At 53.4% G+C, this 19,614-nt stretch overlaps 4 protein-coding genes across 4 annotated transcripts; 2 read left to right on the top strand and 2 right to left on the bottom strand.

The window, feature by feature from the left end:
• Positions 1–745: 745 nt before the first annotated feature.
• Positions 746–2,625, bottom strand: CH63R_06374 (uncharacterized protein; the record flags this gene model as incomplete). Its single annotated transcript, XM_018301349.1, has 3 exons — positions 746–1,096; positions 1,154–1,515; positions 1,578–2,625. 3 exons carry the CDS (start codon positions 2,623–2,625, stop codon positions 746–748), a joined length of 1,761 nt encoding a protein of 586 aa, XP_018159199.1.
• A 1,480-nt stretch (positions 2,626–4,105) lies between these two features.
• CH63R_06375 (Cell division control protein) lies at positions 4,106–9,810 on the bottom strand (the record flags this gene model as incomplete). The annotated part of the gene is made up of 9 exons (XM_018301350.1): positions 4,106–5,063; positions 5,123–5,307; positions 5,716–5,744; positions 5,808–5,925; positions 6,515–6,601; positions 6,662–9,187; positions 9,262–9,548; positions 9,612–9,716; positions 9,768–9,810. The coding sequence occupies 9 exons, from the start codon at positions 9,808–9,810 to the stop codon at positions 4,106–4,108; spliced, it is 4,338 nt and encodes a 1,445-aa protein (XP_018159200.1).
• Positions 9,811–11,120: 1,310 nt separating this feature from the next.
• Positions 11,121–17,916, top strand: CH63R_06376 (CCR4-Not complex component; the record flags this gene model as incomplete). Its single annotated transcript, XM_018301351.1, has 4 exons — positions 11,121–11,372; positions 11,479–11,800; positions 11,863–17,807; positions 17,866–17,916. 4 exons carry the CDS (start codon positions 11,121–11,123, stop codon positions 17,914–17,916), a joined length of 6,570 nt encoding a protein of 2,189 aa, XP_018159201.1.
• A 765-nt stretch (positions 17,917–18,681) lies between these two features.
• On the top strand, positions 18,682–19,408 carry CH63R_06377 (Dopa 4,5-dioxygenase; the record flags this gene model as incomplete). Its single annotated transcript, XM_018301352.1, has 3 exons — positions 18,682–18,932; positions 18,993–19,075; positions 19,137–19,408. 3 exons carry the CDS (start codon positions 18,682–18,684, stop codon positions 19,406–19,408), a joined length of 606 nt encoding a protein of 201 aa, XP_018159202.1.
• Between the last annotated feature and the right edge of the window lie 206 nt (positions 19,409–19,614).

Here is a 19,614-nt window from a genome sequence, read left to right on the forward strand (position 1 = left end):
ACTGTCTGGGAAGACTAATATGAGGGACGTTGGTTAAAGTTGCTGGGCGCATCTGACTGCAATGGGGCCACGCAGGTCGACCCAGAGAACAGAGTCGAGGAGTTCTAACCCTGGAAATGCAAGAACACATCGGGGTTGTCTTTGCTCTGTTACTTTTCTATTCCAGTGCCTGTCCCATAGCATTTACTGGCAGGAAGTCTTTCATGGTGTATAATAAGAATGGAGTCGAACGACATGGTTGGTGATCTACTCTTTGCGCATGTATCACCGCGCTTCAACACGCTGATGATCTCCTATAAAATACCAAGGGAAGTGCGACACCTCAAATCCAATGACACTGCATACCAAGATACGTGCATCGAAGCCTGAAGTTGGACAAACGATCGCCGGCGAAGTTTCTGATCGTCTTCTAAGAGACAGCCAGCGCCATGGGTCGATGAAAACCCGATTCTCATATAAGGCTTTGTCAATACGCTGAATAGGGCGTATTAATGTCCAATAGGTCATTTCCATGGCTCAAAGCTTCAAGCGACTTGAGACTCCAGCATACAATATGTGAAGCGACCCAAGCGGCCAAGGGATCGGCGACCTTTAACTCCTCACACCCTCCCCACGAGTGAGCACTGCCCAGAAACAAACGCTCTCTATGGTATGCAGCCGAGATGTGACCACGCCGTTTCTAGAGTAGGTATGGCCTCCCTTCGTGTTTTCCGCATGTCTCAGCTGCGTGGGCGCAGCATGTTCATCATAACTCTTCCTCCTCCAGATGGGCAGTTGACGTATCTGTCCGGCTAGATTGCACGGCGGCACCGCGGTTCGAGACGTCATCAAATCCTATGTTTGATCTCCCAGATTGCGCCTGAAGCTGACTGTCTCCAGCGGTGATACTCGGGCGATGCTTCTTCAAGGGGCTTCCGATCGTTGCCTCGACTGTCGTATCATGGCCGGCGCTCTGATGACCAGCGCGCGCATCAGATTGGCCATTGCCTACGGCGGTGGTGGCCGATGGGCCCGCAAACGAACCAGACTGAGCGGCACTGCTCGCGCCACCCACATTTCCAGAGCGATCAGGTTCTGTCGAGTGCGCCCTCTTGAGCTGTCCAAACAAAGTCAGATGAATGCCTCACGTGTGGCAGGATACAGTGTAGCATACGTGAATGCGGTTTACACCGTCTGCAAGCTCCCCCTGAGACTTAACATCCTCGGGAGCAAGCTTATTGTGAACGTCTTTTTCATCGATATCCCGCATCTTGCCAATGAGTTCACTCTCATCGTCATCTTCGTCGCTGTCGTCATTTAAAGCCCCCCCAACATTGCCGTTGCTCTTCTTGCGGGCCTTTCGTCTTCGAGTTGCTTCAGTATCCTGGTCTCTGAAGGCTGAAAAGCCAACAGTTCCAGACGTTTTCAATGGCCCGAGATTGGAAAAGTCTAGTTGTCCAGACCGACGCTTAGCCGACCCCGGCGTTGCCTGGGTCGCTTTGGAAGAAGCGATGATACCGATCTTCTGGAGTTGTCCTGCATGGGTCGTTAGCTTTGCGCAGACAACACTTCCGCTTGATGGGTGGAATCTTGCTTACTCTCCCCACGATAGAAGAACGTGAAGGAGGCGTATGGCTTGTCCGGGCCGTCAATACCCGTAACAGTCTGGGTGCTGATGGTCTTCGGGTCCAGCGTCTTGGGTTTTGCAAAGCTTGTGGTGTGTTCGACATCAGCATCAACACCGCCTTGTCCGTTGCCCTGATTACCCGATGCTGTATCGTCATCGTCATCGTGAGCATCGAACTGAGGCGAGTACTCTCCCTTTTTGATTTCGCCCGAAGCAAGCACACGGAACATGAGAACCTTGATCTGACCGGTTGCTTCGGGAATATCGTCATCATCAGACAACGAATCAGAATCATCTTCGCCAAAGACGGCTTCAACAGGGGAGCCGTCATCGGCGCCGTAGCGGAGGGTATCCCGAGGGCCATTGGAGCCCTCTTCGACCTGCATGCTGGTAGCACCCGTGGTAGCCTTTTGACGTCGGCGTCTTTTCTCAAACTTTTGGCGGCGACGTTCCAGCTTCTCGGCGGCGTCATGGCCTTGCAGGTCCAGGCCGTTGAGCCAGCGTTCGAGTCCAACCTCGCGGAAGAGGAACTCGCGCTCGGCGAGACCGCCGCCCTCCGAGTCGGGGATTTGGACCCAACGGCTGTTGACCCATGTCTCTTCACCCGGGCGCAGAAGCGTGGCAACCTCTTCCTTGGATCTGCCGTCGAAGTATATGTATGCGGCTATCGTCTCATTTTCGGAGTTTGTCATGGGGATGTAAGGATTGACGACGCCGGAGAACTTGGAGGGGCCATGAGCAGCGGTGGGAAGGCCGCCAACAAACTGCGGCTTCGGGTAGGGGTTGCTCTCTGTTGGCTTAGGCGTCGAGTAAGGGATAGGCAAGCCGGGTGTGAGCAAAGTAATGGAAATTGCGAATTTGGCAGGCTCGGGCTTGTTGGTGTCGGGATTGATGCTCGGCTGGGGGACTGGTATGTAGGTGCTGATTCTCGACAGGCGCGACTGTTTCTGCATGCCATGCTCGGGGAGAGGCGCACCGTTGGCATGTATGCTCACGGCGATGCCTTTGAAGCAGGGCATGTTTGCAAGACGGCCCGAGGCGAATCAGCTCGCCGCACTCGGAGGATGGATGGAAAGTCAGAGACGGGCAAAGCGAGCGCGCGTACGAGCCGACGATGAGGCAGGCGGCGCGGGGGCGGAGGTCAGATGTTTCGGGAAAGGGGATATCGAGAGATGCCCGGAAGCTCAAGACACTGGGGGCAGCGGGACGCGGAGGCCGTTGGTTCTCGTAACTAGATCGGTGAGTACCCGTGACAGTGACCGAGGGATAGCGGGGTGTATCTTTTTTCTTCCTCGTTGCCTCCCACGCAAGTACGATTGTCGTCCAAGTCGAAAGGACAGGCAAAACAGGGTTTGCTAGTCTCTTTCCAGCATGTGAGCTGCGCCGGGAGGTAAGAATACACGGAGTTGCAATGCCAAGTGACGTGGCGAAATAGAACAGAGGCAGAACGAAGCCAATCTGAAGTAGAAATTGCGCTTCTTCACCGTCTCCGAATCGACCTGACCGCACTTGATGGGGGGTTGGTGGACCTTAGACAACTGGACGGACAGAACTTAGTAGCAGGGTGGGGAGGTACAGAGCTGCGGAAAAGTTGTATGGGGTGGACCTTCGGGCGGGGGCAAACGGTGCGCCAGAGAGACAGGATAGTGTTGTGTTGTTGGATCGGTGAAGACCAACAGAGGAGGTAACACCAAAAGGTGTGGTAAATGATGAAGTGCTGGTGGCTATGGCTTTGGTACCTACGTATATGTGTAGTTAGGCGTTACCTAGGTAGTCAAGGCATGAAAGTAGGGTTGTAGTATGGAGTGAGTAACACTGGCAGTCAAAGCAAAGTTCCTTCTCTGGTTCTTTGTCCCCAAGACGAAGGCAGCAGCGGCGGTGTGCTGGAGGGGGTGGGAAGGCAAGTGGGTGAGGGGGGTTTGCTTGTAGCTCAGGTACCTCTACCTACCTAGGTAACTGAGCTGAGAGGGTCTCTGATTTCCTCACCGAGCTTATCTTTCCTTGGACCCATTCGGCCGAGCCCCACTACCAGGTGACCTCCGTATAACATGTACCCTTACACTGATTGCTACCAGCCACTACGCTTCCAACCCAAACAACTCCCTTCAGACAGAGAAAGAGGCATTGATACCATCCAAACATCTATCAGATCCTTAACTCTACACTGCTCGCTGTACTAGCTAGCACCTACTTATCCACTAAAGGGTGAACAGGACATTAAACGCAATAAAATGCCTTGCCTCCCAATCAGCCAGAACTAAAGCTGCAACACCTGCTGTCACACTTAAACCTAACCACTGCGTAGCAAAACGAAATCCTATCTCAACTCAGCAGTGTGTCAAAAGCTTTGAATTGAGGATCCGTTACAACAGAAAAGAGCCAGGGCCATCCATACACAGCCAAAAGCGTTCACCTATCTCTACAATTACATTCTTTCTCGCCCCTGGCCATCGTCCGTATCGCTTTGCCCTAGAGGAGGGAAACACATATCGCCACACCCTAACGATGCTGCGATGACCTGCGCCGGATACTGCTAGAACCTCCATCGCTATAGCTCGTTCCAATTCCCGAGTCGGCCCTATAGCTACCCCGTCCGTCGTCCTCTTCCTCATCGTCGGCCTCGCCTCCGAGCGGGGCCAAATCTTCCATTCGGGGGCCTGTCTGTGCTTCCTCTTTGATTTCGGGTTCGTATCGCAAAGGCGCCTGGTTCCCATATGTGGGAAATGTCCGTGGTGCATCCGACAACTCGTCTACCCCACTGCCATCTTCTTTCTTTACTCGGCCTGGCGACATGGAAGTCATCTGCTCCGCCGGTCTCGCTGCTCCAATGCGAGAGTCTGAGCCTGATGCCGACAGTCCCGACCACGCCAGCCATGCCACAGCCATGAATATGACCTCCGACGCCCAGAATAGCAGAACAGCGGTTGTGAGAGTTGCAAGGCGGTAATGGTACATCAGCCAGCGCAACCCTTGGAGCTGGGCCGTCAACGTTATTGAAGCATAGTAAGTCTCGATGCTCTGACCTCCTTGTATCTCTAGATAGGCAGAGGCTGGCAAAGAGGAACCTTTCGCCAACTCCACACGCTCCGCCATGGGCACCGTGAGCACGCATGTCTGAGACTCCATAAAAAGAACATAGTAGGCGAGGAAAAGTATGCGCGACGCGAGCGACACTAGAGGATCTTGATACGGAACGAGGGCTGGACGCCGCGAGGAAAACAAAACAGATTTGCCGTCGAAGTGGCTGTAAGGCTCAGGGGGAATATGGGGTTGAACGTTGTCATCTCCTGTCGATAATGCGCCAGCATCCAGGAGGTAGAGGGCGATCATGAAGTTGCCTCGGTGAGTGTTGGCGGGCGAGCGAGGCATTGAAAGTGTGACGGTTACATCATACTCCTGCTGTGTCCTCAGAGCAGACGTTGGAATGATTGCCGATCCGAAGGGATTGATCCCCGATCTATGGCTGGTATCAGTTGTCGGTAATGTATCTCAGCCTCTAGGGCATAGTGAACTCACCCATATTGAAGATGTACAGGGGTCACTACCACCTGATCGGGCAGGTAGTTGCGAAAAAAGAGTATCGACGCAATAGCAGCAAAGGGTAACAGAAACAGCGAGGTTCCTACGAGAAGGCTCACGTTCACAAATGCCCGCTGTGCAGTCTTGGATGTAGCCGCTCGAGATGCCTTGCTTAGTACCTCCTAGTCAAGATTAGAACGTGCTAGACACATACGACTATGCACAAGAGGAGAGAGGTTACCATCGTAGCGAAAGACGACCGATAAACGACAAATAGCCTGTCGTCGTTGGGTTATATGGCGGCAAGCACGGTGTCCACGCGAGCAGGAAATGTTCTCGACGGTCGCCGCGGAAATCTGGTAGCGATCGATATGGCGTTGTCGCAACTATTCAATCCCCCATGTGCCAGGGATTGCCATTCGGCGAAGGAGTTACCTACACCTGAGGTTGATGGAGACGGAAGGGGGGGGGGGTTAGTGCCGGTGGTATGAAGCCGACAAGATTTGGAAGGCGAGATCTTTGAAGATTGAGAAAATTTGTCGAGAGGGGAGATCACACCGAGCTACTGTATCTTGGTCCGGATTGCGTACCACCGGACGGGTTGATCGGATACGTGTGGCTGGCACGCTTGTCGCTCAGTTCAACTGGAATTCGCTGTAATTGATTGAGGCCAGGGGCTTACTTCCTTGCACAGCACGCCTTGGCTTGTCCCAGCTGAATGCCAAAGGCACCGAGCTCGTCAGCTGACCTGATACCTCTGCTCGAAAGTTGAGAAGCTGCCCAGCACAGGGTGGGAAGAACTGCCAGTGTATGCAGTTGTGATGCAGCTGAAGGCTTGGATGCAACCGTGATGCCAGCAAAGAAGTCGGAAGGGATGGCTCAAGCCCAATCACATGCATTGACAGTAATCGAACGTCATCACTTCTCAGGTGGGCCTGAGCTACGTAGGTACCTTATTGAATCTTCCGACCACCTTCTCAGCAAATGTATGGAGTACCTCAAATTGTCTTAGTCAGCCCTGTGTATGTATACGAGATTATGGGAATGCATTACTATTGGTACAGCTAACGAAAGACTTGACACCGTTGTCATCTCTAAGTCGGCATACAAGGCAAACGTATCCAGTCACCACACGCTTATCAGCATCATTATTGTCATATCCGCAACTCCAAACTGGGAAGATAAAATCGTGGTACAGCCCAAACGAATCCTCATGGTTGTCAACTTCATGTCATGACCCTTCGTCAAGTTGCACATGCTTGCGAGATCCTGCTGACCTCGGGACAGCGTCACTACGCATGCAACAATCCCACCCACCCGCAACTCACCTTAACATGGCTGGAGATAATTACTTGGGACCAGTCCCATTCGACCATTGCTTCCATGTACCTCGGCTTCCCACCATCCGTCGTCTTGATGACGTAGAACTGCGAGCAGGTCGCCCTTGGAGAAACCCAGCTCTTCCGGAATGGCCGCCTGGTACATGTATAGAGCTCGCGCTGCCATCCTTATTAGCAATTGGTTCTTTTAACAGACCGCCAAAAGATAGATCTTCCAAAACTCACCAAAGTGTAGGATGGGCCTGCCATCCCGAGTGTACTGTCGTGATGGGTCTGCTACACTCTTACTCCGCTGCCTTGACTCGCCTTGTCCGGGTGGTCCGCCTCCTTCGTAGAGACCCATGGCCCGGTTACTGGAGCTTGTCCCGGGACGGTTCCCGCCTCGACCGCGCACTGATCCGTAATTCTCGTCGCCTAGAGGCGCGAGTTGAACGGCCATGTCGTTGGCAACATGGCTGCTGCCCGGCCGCATCTTCTCCAGATAAGGTGCTGGAGACGATGTCCCCGATATGTTGCTAGGTGAGTTATGCCTGTGATAAGGCTGTTCGGATCCTCGTCTCGGAGTGCTACTCATTTGCGATCCGCCTCTGCCCACGGATCCTGGGGGGTTGGGCGAGACAGACCGGTAATCACCCCGTATCTCGTCCGCCGGCCCGGTTCTCGGAGAAGCGCTGCGCGGCGAGTTCCGATAACCGTGTCGGACATCTTCGGACGGTGCCGTTCTCGGGGAAGCACTTCGGAGCGGGGCGGGGGATGCCGCTCTGGGAACATCACTGCCTCTTGTCATCGGTCGAGATTGTGGGGCTCCCCCATAGCCTGATCCAGGACGGTTTGCCTGGCTGAACATACTACGAGTTTGGTCGGCGAACTTCTGCGATGTCTCCTTCATAGCTTTGGCTGTCACTGCCTGAGGGGGCACCCCGAGTCTCTGAACAACTTGTTGATCGTAAGGCGGCGGCGTTCCTCGAAGGCCTGCAGTCACGGCGCCGTTGCTTGTCGCTGGTGGGACTGACCTGGAAAATGGCTGCGAGCCAGGGGTTGGGGTGGCAATGCCGTGGTAGCGATCTGCCGAGACACGTACGCTCGACTGCTTGCCGACGCCGACGCCTTTGAGCTCGGCAAGGGCCAAGGCGATGGGGTCCGTCTCAGGCTGAGCAGGCTGAGTATTCGAGCCTTTCCTCCTTTCTAGATCTGGGTTCGTGACTGAGAAAACGTTCTGTCCAACATTCAACGCAAGGGTGGCGTTTGCATCAATCGGTTCCGGGCTGATGGTCGATCTGTCTCCGAGCAGATGCGACGTTTCTTGAGTTTGCAACTGCGGTCTCCGGGATGGACTTCCTTGAGCGGAAACAGGATGCCAAGTGTTTCTATTTGCTGACGGTCCTGGAGTCTCTTTTGTGCTCTTGCGGCGGAATGGGCTATGGTTTTGGAAGAAACCGCTCCTTTTCTTGAGGACCTGCTTGTCCGACGCCAGTGGTGGCGCACTGACTTGCTCCTGCTTGATGGGGGATACTTTGCCACTCGGCGGCTCTTGGCTTGATAGCGAAGTCGGGTTCGAGTAGTCGCTCTGAGAATCACGGCTCGATGGTCTGGCCGAAGGAGGCTGCGAACTACGCTCCGATGGGGGCCCGGTGCGGCATAGCATCGTCATGCCATCGAGAGGGTATGGATCGTGCGGGACCATGACGGACGTGGGAGGGTGACTTTTGTCGGGATGTGGCCGGCTCTGCTGCTGCTGCTGCTGCTGCTGTTGTTGTTGGATGGACTGTTGGGGGACTGGAGCTGGCTGGCGCGACTTTTCCATCAAGGGCGGTATTCTCTGGGCTGGGAGTGGCATTTCACGAACAGCAGCTGTAACCATCTCCCGACGGCCCATCTCCTGGAAATATTTTCTCGGAGAAGCCGACCCAGCGTCATCATGGCCTGCTTCTGGCGCATGGCCCCTAGACGAGGCACTGGCATGTTTGTGGCTCAGTTCCGGTGCGAAGTTTCGGGAAGAGGAGCTGGCATCCGTTCGCAACGTGTCTGCAGCTGGGTGCCTGGATGCCGAAGGACTTGCTTCTTTGCGCCCCGCATCAAGTACAGCGACACTTCTTGAGGCTAGGGGGGTTGGTTCTTTGTGCCCAAGATCTTGAGCGAGGCTTGAGTTTGGGTCATGGTGTGATTCGTAAGTCGAGGGCTGTGGGGACGATGACCTGAACGCTGGGTTGATGCTCCTGGGAAACTGCGCAACCGAATAGTTGTCGTCGTCAGATGATTCTAATTGCGTATCATTGATGTCTCCTCGACAGAAGTTGATGTACTTCGGCGGATCCGGGATCTCTTGACCAGTACCTTGCTCTTTGATGAAGCTGACGATATCTGTTTCAACATCCATTTTCTCAAGCGACAGTCGGATCTTTTCACAGGATGCATCGTCGCTGACGCAGACTGTGGAGGAAATGTTCGCAAAAGTCCAAAGGCTGCTTTTCGTAAAGTCAAGGCGCTCCTCTTCCAAGTCCTGAAACTTATCAGCCGCGGCCTTCCACTCCCGATTCCACCTAGTTGTTGTATCTTCGAGAGCCTTCACCGCGTTTTCGTACTCCGTGTTGGAGGTCGCAACACTGATCTGTGTCTTTTCCAGCTTGGCCTTGTTCTTGCGTTCCTCCTGGCCCATAACCATATGACCTTGGGCGAGGTAGCCCTTGATCTTGAGGCATTCCTGCTCGAATCGATCTCGAGTCTGGTGGTTGCGTCAACACTCCAAATCGCGAGAATAAAGACGCATCATATCTGCCAGTTCAAACAAATACTGACCTTGTTCACATGCTGTGTTTGCTGAATCTTCGTCTTGAGAATCTTCTCAATCCCAATCTGTACAATCTTCCGTCTTTCCTTCATGCCGCCAGCGAATGCAGCAAGAGGCTCTTCCAACTCTGTTTTCATCTGCGCTGCAATGCTTTGATGTTGCTTTGCCATTGATTCGACTTCGCCACGGACAGTGTCTAGTGATGTCTTCAAGCTGCCTGACTCGTGGGTACCTAGGGATTTGCGACACAACGAGAGCAGCTTTCGGGCATACTCGTCTTCGATCGAGGCTCGAGCTGCTCTACACATTAGGCTTCATAGACGCCAAAAAACAAGACAACAAACTAGGTGAAACTAACCGCTGTAGAAGGCTTTCAACTCATCGCATGTCTGCTTGGCAGCAAGCATGCGGTCGATGAGGGGGCCAACGCCCGCATCTTCCTTTCCCCAAAAGTTGTTCGCGACTGTTGACTATCAGCTCCAGTTCCCAGGATATATCTCGATAATTGACACACATGATAGAGCCACGGATGGCGATTCCATCGATGTCGCAGGCATCCCGCCTGCGAGAGCTATCAGGCTGTTTTCGAAGTGGTAAGTAAATATCCGTTCGGGTGGTTAGCGCGAAGTTGTTTGAATAACGCGGTTGATTAATGATGGTATAATGTATGTGGAGAGCTCTTGATTCCGAGAAGATGATCGTTTTCTCCCTGAACTTTGAGACTTGCAGTTTGGGTTGTTGATGGGAAGTCTTGTTAGCAAGGATAGCTGTAATCGGGTGGTTGGAAGGAAGGCAAGGAAGCCGATGTTGTTTGGAAGCGTTGCCGAGTAACCTGCATGCAGCCAGAGCACTCGTTGCGCGAAGTACGTACTGCCCCGCACGTTCCCTGAAGCGACGCTAGAGCAAGCTTTGGTGCGGTGTGGTGGCAGCATCGAGGTACCTAGATACATGTAGCTAAATACCTAGGTAGGTACCTACTTACCTAGGTAAGGTAAGAATGGAAAATCGCTCTTGTCAGGTAGGTGTCACTCAGCCGGGTGACGGCTGTCTCACAGATAAAGTCACGTGCTCCTCAGGGTCCCTAGGGGCGCATCGACAGATAGGTGCCTTAGCGACTGAACACTGTCCGCCTCCATTGGCCCTGTGCCGTGCAGTGAAGGTAGTGCAAGCGTTTCCCCCCAACCCTTACCTCACTTCGCAGCCTTACCTAAGCGCTCCTAAGTGCCCAAGGTGTCGTACCTTCTGTTCTTCTGGTCCAATCCAATCCCTGCAGCAACCCGAGAGCCTCCACGTCCTCACGTAGGTCAATCCGGCCAGAGTCTAATTTCTTCTTTTCTTACGAAGCTGTCTGGCATCACACAGCAGACGTTCTCGATCAACGTCGCACTCTTTCCCTCAGACTCTCACCTTCTCTCGTTCCTCTTCCCCATCTCTCGATCGTGTCAGGTTACTCCGGAACCCGCCGTATCGATCCGCCCGCAGCCAGGCGAGCATTTTGAGTGCGCTGCCGATTGACCTGGCTCAAGTGCCAGGTCCCCCCTCCTCTTCAGCCCCCAACCACCAACCATCGTCGCCCACATCGCATCAAATTCGACAAGAGGTCAACCTCCGCATCCTCGAATCCGCGCAGTCGCTCTTCGTCGACGTCCTCGTCTTTTATCATCGTTTTCTGTCGCCTCTCACATCGCGCCAATCCTGATCTCCACAGCTGTTGGACCTTTCGTCGTTCATGCGGGTGCCCTCGGTCGCGGTGGCTTTTTTCGGCGGCACGATACAGGAAGCATCAGTGAGGAAGCTGGTCTAGTCTGGTCTGTTTGCAAGACGGACGACTTCGCCTTACAGCACCCCCAATACGCAATACTATCCCATGGTCCCACAATCAAGATCGGGATCATTCTCTCCACATCCTTCACAGTTACTGCAGACAGGATCAGGGCACTCGCCCCATACATCGCAACCCGCTGCGTTGAGTGCGGGCGCCAGTCCTAGTACGAGCAGTCCGACAGGACCCAGTCCCCTGGTCAAAATCGCTGTTGCCCAAGTTTATCTTCTCCTTGGTGCTATCAAGGAGGACAAGGACCGCGCAAAGTGGGAGATACAAGCAGAACAATTGCAAAAGGTGAACCCCCCCCTTTCGCATCTCTCCTTCACATCTTCCAGTAGCCACCCCTATTTTACATTTTGTTATCAAGCTTGATGCTGACTCGCTTCCCCTCTGGTTTTAGCTCATTGATGAACACGGAATGGAGGTCTTTACCAAGTATTTCGCGCGCCTCGTCGCCGTTCATGCCGCCCACATCTTCCATGGACAGCCACGGGCCGGAGCCAATGGCAACTTCCATCTGTTGGTGACGGAGATGCAGAAAATATCTCATGACGTTCACCAGGCCAACAAGATTGCCGAATCCATCGAAACGGGCACAGAAGACATATTCCGCGACTTTGATATGTCCACATTCATGGAGGCTTTCAAGTTGGATGCCCTGGAGAAGACGATGCTGGCGTTAGCCTTCAAAATGGGGTCTAGGTCCGACCTTAAGACGAAGGGTGGGTTGCCCCGGGCTATATGGCAAATTGTTTGTTTCGTTGATGCTAATGTGCTTTCCCAGCTGATGCTATCCTGTCCACGAATTTCCCTACATTCGTCAATATCCTTGCCCGACGCGATATAGAAGAGCATTCGGACCTTACAGACCAATTCATCGCCGTGCTCGTTGATCGCTTCATCCAATACCAGCCACCCAGTTTCAATGCGGCATCTAAGGCCGAACTTGCGTACAAGGTACAGGCAAGGTGGCACGGGGATCAAGCACCGCCGCCCTCCGAAGTACTCGCGGCGCTCGATCTGGTCAGGGTACTGGCCGATAAACCTCCGAATGCCCTCGCCACATACATTCAAAGAACCGGCGTCGAGTTCACCCGAGACGAAGAGATCTGCTCATCGCACCTGCAGAACCGCCCGCAGAACGTTCAACTGAGTGAAGAGCAAGTTTCCATTGCCCTCATGTACAGCACGATTAGTCAGTCCCCGCTCTACGATCCCTCGATCCTTGCCGCATCTCTACGTCGAGTTCTTCCTCCGTCTTTCAGGTGGCAGGACGTGGTTTCGTATCTGGACCAGAGATCCGCCCGGATTTCGTCCCAACAGTTCCTGCGCTTGTACAACTCGTTGTTGCCAATTGCACAAGATGATCAAACGTTTGACATCCAAAAGTTGTGGGGTGGGAACTGGGAGCACCCAGAAACTCAACTGTCCTTCATTTGCGCATTCGCTTCTCTACAACCCGATCAGCTTGACGCTAGCACCATCCCGGGCCTGGTACCGACGCTCACCCTGGACACATATGCGCAATCACCCCCCGAGGTTCAACAACGCGCAGCGTTCGCCGTCAAGCATGCTTTAGTCTCGGTCGAGGCGCTGTCTGCCGTATTTCACGTCGCCTTGCACTCTGTTCACGCGTCGCAAAGCGTTGAAGCCAAGCGCCTATTCCAAGAGGTTGTTGTGCCAAATCTGGATATCTTTGTCGTCTCTGCGTTCGGAGTACCAAAGCCTTGGCCGACCATGGCGGTGGACACGCTGAATTCCCTTTTCGAAAGCTTCTTGTACAAGCGGTCAACGGAATATGACTTCGTCCTCGACAGTTTGTGGAAGAAGGACAAGGAATGGGTGATCCAGCGGTTGGTCGAGGCCCACGCCATCAAGCCGACCGACCTCCCTCTGATTTTCGAGCACGCAATGAAGCACAAGTGGCTCGACGAGCTCGTGTATCTGCCCAACGGTTTTGGTCTCGACCTTGCCGCGCTTTCACACGCCGAACGTTATTTGGACCTGGTCAGCTGGGCTCGCCGCAACTCCGAGAGAAGCAACGAGATTGCCCGCTCCTTGCTGCAGTTCTTACTAATTAAAGCGAATCTTGAATTGCAATACCAGCGCCCTCCCGACGGTCAACCCGCAGTCAAGTCCAGCACAACTCTCCAAGTGCGAACGGTAGCCGCTTTCTTGCAAATCTTGGAAGATTTTTTGCCAAAGACACCCCTGCAAGATCTCATCATGGTGCAAAGGTCTTGCATCACTGTTTATCCAAGGTTGATCAACTATGGCGAGGGTTTCGACGACATCATCGATGCGAACGGCAAAGACGGAAACGCCCTCCCCCCCGCGGCCAACAGCAAGATGGAAGAACATTACAAGAAGATGTACGGCGACGAGATTCAAGTCCGCAACATTGTCGAGATTCTTGATCGATACAAGCACTCTCGCGACTCGCTGGACCAAGACGTGTTCGCGTGTATGATCCACGGCTTGTTCGACGAGTACGCCCATTACGTCGATTACCCACTAGAGGCGCTTGCGACGACCGCGGTATTGTTTGGCGGCATCATATCCCATAAGCTTATCTCAGATTTGCCGCTGAAGATTGGGCTTGGAATGATCCTAGAGGCCGTAAGAGATTATCTTCCGGAAGATTCGATGTACAAGTTCGGACTACAGGCCCTGATGCAGCTGTTTTCTCGCTTCCGAGAATGGCCCGGCTTCTGCCGACAATTACTCCAGATTCCTGGTCTCCAAGGTACTGAAGCCTGGAAGAAAGCGGAAGACGTTGTCAGAGACCACGAGGAAGAGCTTGTCCGATCGCGTAACGGCATTGCGGCGCCTGCTCATGGTCTTCCTTTCAATAGCGAGCCATTGACGAATGGCAATACGACGGAGGTCAGAAGTACGGAGCGTCAGCCACCCCCGTTCACATCCATCAATGCCTCGGAGCATTCTCCTGGAGTCGATTGCGAAGAGCCCTCGAGTGATACACAAGGCAAGATCCAGTTTGTCCTCAATAACCTAACGGAGATGACTCTTCAGACAATGTGTCAGGAACTGCGGGACATCTTGGAGCATCGCTATCAGCAATGGTTCGCGAGCCATCTCGTTGAGGAGCGAGCCAAGATGCAACCCAATTACCACCAGGTCTACCTTGAACTGGTCAAGCTATTCGAAGACCAGGTGCTATGGGGCGAAGTCCTGAGGGAGACATATGTCAGTGTTGCCCGCATGCTCAATTCAGAGGCCACCATGCAGAATTCGACCGATCGTTCTCACCTCAAGAACCTCGGTGGATGGTTGGGTCTTCTGACCTTGGCACGCGACAAGCCGATCAAGCACAAGAACATTGCTTTCAAGCAGTTGCTGATTGAGGCCCACGACACCAAGAGGCTCATTGTCGTTATCCCTTTCGTCTGCAAGGTTCTTCTCCAAGGCGTTAATTCGACTGTTTTTCGACCACCCAACCCCTGGCTCATGGACATCATTCACTTTCTCATCGAGCTGTATCATCATGCTGAGTTAAAGCTGAATCTCAAGTTCGAGATTGAGGTTTTGTGCAAAGGTCTAAATCTCGACCACAAGAGCATTGAACCCTCTGGAGAAATTCTCAACCGCGCGACCGTTGAGGACACTCATGAGTTGCTTTCTCAAGACACACTGGAGACGTTTGAGAATCTATCTCTGAATGGAATCTCTACCGGCGTAACAACCGGCCTTTCGCCTCAGGTTATCACCGCTTCCATTCCAGACCTTGGTCCGCTTATCCACATACCGCCCACGAACGAGATGGTAGTTACCGCAACGCGGCTGCACGAGATCGTCCGCACCGCTCTCACCAGGGCTTTGCAGGATATCATACAACCCGTGGTAGATCGTTCTGTCACCATTGCTGCCATTTCCACGCAGCAAATGATTCACAAAGACTTTGCGACTGAGCCTGACGAGGCCAGAGTCCGAACATCGGCAATCAGCATGGTGAAGGCGACGGCTGGAAGCCTAGCGCTCGTGACGTCTAAGGAGCCTCTGAGGGCCAACTTTACAAATTATATGCGAAACCTGTCGAATGATCTCCCGCAGGGACTACCCGAGGGAACGATTATTATGTGCGTCAACTCAAATCTGGATCTAGCCTGCAACATCATCGAGAAACAGGCGGAGGAGAGGGCCGTGCCCGAAATTGAAGAAATGATCGAGCCCGAGTTGGAGGCTAGGCGCCGGCATCGTCTTCAGCGGCCCAACGAGCCATACGTGGATGCCTCGCTCAGCCGATGGGCCTGGACTATTCCCAACCCATTCAAGCTGTCGCCAAGTATGGGTGGCTTGAATCCTGAACAAATGGCTATCTACGAAGACTTTGCTCGCCAGCCTCGCACCACCACATCAAGTGCTCCGTCACATGTGCCTTCGGCTTCTGATGCAACCCGGTCGCTTGCCAACGAAGTTCTCCAGGATCAATTTTCCACAGTGCCCAGCCTAGGCGCGGCTACGGAGCCGCCGGCTGTCCAGCATCTCGGCTCCCAGATCCAACAATACGCCCCGGTACACAACGGAGCGATGGCAACCACAAGACCCCAGACATTCCCAATGGATGGCCGGGCATTAATCGACCGTGTTCAGAAGTTGCTTATGGAGCTCCAGCGTGTTGCGACCGAAGCCCGCGAGGAGCATTTTGCAGACCTGCCCCGGCCTCACCCTGTTCTTGATGTCGTCGACGCCTTGGTCCAGCATATGATCAAGGCATCGCAGACTTCCGAAGAGTTTGCCATATACGCAGCCGACCAAATCATCCAGATCATCTTCACTCAAGTTGAGGACAACTTGGCCTTGGAGAGCTTGGTTCATGTGCTTGAGACATTGAGGAAGATATCTGGCCCAACGCTGAACAATCGCGTCACTGCTCTGTTCCGGCAGCAGCCCGGATCGACCTTTCTAACTTTGCCACTCCTTGCGGCGCTGTTGCGCACAGATCTCCTTGATTGGAGAAACATTGACCTATCAATGTCCAAGGTCCTGCAACAGAGGAAAGAAGGTTCGCTGGAGTTCTTGGAGCAGATGGTGGACCTTACACTTCTGGGCAATCGACCGATGGCGCTCTACGGAGACTTCGTTCGAACGCTTGAGACCGCTTGGTCTTGGATACAAGATGACCCAGAATCGCCGATTGCCCAGCGCTTGAAGGCAAAGCTTTCCGGCCAAACATTGCCGCAGACTGCGCACCAGGAGGACGACAGCGCCATTCAGCAGGACCAGATGGAGTATGTTTTTGACGAATGGATTCATCTCTGCAATAACCCAAACGCGTCAGAGAACTCTGCCATCTTGTTTGTTCAGCAAATGCAGATCAGGGGCGTGATCAAAACCAAAGACGACCTCTTCCTGTTCATTCGGATCGCGACAGATATGTCGGTGGACAGATTCGAACACTTTCTTCATACAACAGGGACTTTAACAGATGCCTTCCTCGCTATTGACGCCTTGGCCAAGGCGATTAATACCTTCATCCGGCTCCATGGCGAAACGGAGCCTACCCCAACCCCCAGCCGTGCGGTCTATTTGGACTCCATTCTGGCTTTCGTCACCCTCGTCCTCAATCACCATCATGTGCAGCGCTCAGAACACTTCAATCAGAGGGTGTTCCATCGTCTCTTGTCGGTCCTGCTCTACGAGATCAGTTCAACCGCAGAGCAGCTTCCTGAGGCTGAGAGGTCTGAAATGTTCCTCAAATTCGCTGCCAGACTTGAAGACCTTGGGCCAAAGTTCCTCCCCGGCTTTGTTTTTGGGTGGCTTTCGCTTCTCCAGCACCGCTCGTTCTTGCCCACAATCATGAAAGATCGTGCTGGATGGGTCGCGTTCACCAGGCTCTTGCAGCTGCTTCTGGAGCATGTCGGAGAGCAAGTCAAGGCGATCGAGCCTTCTAATGTGGCACGAGAGATTTATCGCGCGACGCTGAAGCTGCTCGTCATTCTGCAGCACGATTACTCCGAGTACTTGGCTGCTCATTCGCACCAGCTTACAGCCAGTGTCCCGCCTCACTGTAAACAATTGCTCAACGCCATCCTGACGGCGAACCCAGCGGCCCATCCCAAGATGCCCGATCCATCGTTCCCTGGCTTGCAAATTGACCGGTTAGATGAGGTACGGGACTCGCCTGACAGCCTAGACAACTCTGCAGTTATTTTACGAGACTCGGGCTTGCTTGAAGTTCTTGACCACGCGCTGCAAAACGGCCCCTCGGAAGACACTTTGGCACACATTACTCGGGCCATTGTTGAGAGCCCAAGAGCTGACACCGGCTTCGGACACGTGCCTATCAATGCCAACCTACCGGTGATTGAGGCAGTCACTCTACATGTCGGTAATCATGCTGTCGAGCAATCAACGCAAAAGGGTACCGATGTCTTCAACCCGGCCTCATCAGATGTGGCTGTCATGTCTCTACTGCTCCACGAGCTCCCGCCCGAGGCGCGTTACTATCTCATCACCAGCCTAACCAACCAGCTTCGATTTCCGAATGCCCACACCAACTACTTCAGCCGCGTGTTACTGGAAATCTTCGGCCAAGACATGAACGATCCGGAGGAGACGGAGATTCGGCAGCAAATTACTCGAGTACTTTGGGAGCGCCTCATTGGCTACTGGCCTCAGCCGTGGGGTCTCATGGTGACGGTTGTCGAACTGCTTAAGAACGAGAAGTACATGTTCTTTGATCTCCCCTTCGTGAAGTCCAACCCAGAGGTAAGTGATTGCGATGGGACCCGATCATGCCGATGCACGCCTTCTTGGTGACTAACAGAAACGCGTTCAGGTCATTGAACGATTTCACGCCATTTTGCAGCGCGCCTAAGAGTTCCTCTGGGTCGGAACAAGCGTAGTAGTTTCAGTCTCTTACATTATGGCGACGTGGGCATGACGCTGGACGTTGTCACATTTGTAACGGCAGGGGAGAGGGAACATCAAACCATATGAGAGATTTCAGGTGGGCAGGTTCTAAAAAGAGACTTGGGCGGTGACTCCCAACTCGAGGCGTTCTATCACGGAGATTGCGGGAGGTAGGGGTGGGGGGGGGGGGGGGAACCTGTAGTATTTACTGTAAGATAATGAGATTCTTGGTGGTCTATTGGACATTTCCCTGCAACTCTGGGGCAAAGAGGAACGTTGCTTCATTATCTTGATCATTGAGGCAGGCCCTTGGGTGTTGTGGAACCTAAAACTGGTTTGCACTCCATCGTTCGATTCGCTGTAGACAACTTTACCCCAGGAACCCCTTCCGCATAACTGGGTCTGTGTGCTGGCTTGTGCACAACTGGTGATCAGTCATCTCTGGAAGCGGAACCTCGCGTGGAAAGATACGCGCGCGGCTGCTTACGAACGGGCGGGTCTCACGGCATTGATTTACAATGATGACGTCAGTGCCATACACCGAAGGAACTGGACGGCAAAAGTCGGTTTAGGCAATTCGCAGTTGACAGCAAGTGTCGCTCTTAGTTGCACTTGCGACTCTTGTGAAATTCATATATGAAAACCGACCTTGCCCTGCAGTCCTGCCGGTCCCTGTCTAGCCATACGATAATCAAGACAGTCTGGCAATTTGCACTATCTACACAGACGCATGTGTTGCCGAATGTTACCAAGCGACTGCAAGCATAGACAACCAACCGGTAAACAACTGCCTTTCGCAATGGCCACCAACTCCCCATTCTATACCTACGTTAGCCCTGGCGAGGGTTACGAAGACGCCCCTCCATTGCCTAACGAGCTTGACGAAGATGGGAAAAGCTTGAAGAACCCGCTACGAGAGGGCCTGAGCAAGGCTTACGAGATTTTTCCGGTCCCTTTGGACAATGGACACAGAGGAGGCTTGTCAGTAGCATTTCGGCTCTCTCAAAAGCCAGACACATGGCTTCTTACACTACGTTGCAGCGATGTCCATATTTATCATTTTCAAAACAACCCTGAGCAAGTCAAATATGCCAAAAATCTCTGGGAGCGCATTCGACGAGAGTGTAAAACACTCATGCCTCAGGTCAGTCGACAAAAACTGAACGTATACTGACGCTAATCCAGTCCCTGAACTGAGAATTTATCGATTTTGGGAGAAGCCAGTTGGTCCACATCCCGTGGCCATGTTCGAAGTCAATCTTTTTACGCCGGCCCAGTTCGGCGCCTTCGTTCCGTGGCTGGCCATCTACCGAGGCCCCTTGTCCGTCCTCATTCACCCCAATACGACCGAGGAGGGATTTGACCACAACGCTACTGAGCTGCGCAACCACACCCAGAGAGCTATCTGGATGGGCGAGAGGCTGCCATTGGACACGTCAATTTTCTACCGCACCTAGCAGGAACCAGTCCTGTGTGAAGATACGAATGCCGGGATCCGTGTGCAACAATTGTTTTGTGTGACATAGCATCGGCTCTTGGATTTTCCGGTTGTGGTTCTACGCAGAGGCGGTGGTTTGGTACCGGCGGTTGGCGGTAACCAGAATGGTCACGTGTATCCATTTCTCCGTGTTCTGACACAGCATGGTCGGTGCGGTCATGACGT

Source organism: Colletotrichum higginsianum, chromosome 4 (assembly GCF_001672515.1).
Source record: "Colletotrichum higginsianum IMI 349063 chromosome 4, whole genome shotgun sequence".
Lineage (NCBI taxonomy): Eukaryota > Fungi > Ascomycota > Sordariomycetes > Glomerellales > Glomerellaceae > Colletotrichum > Colletotrichum higginsianum.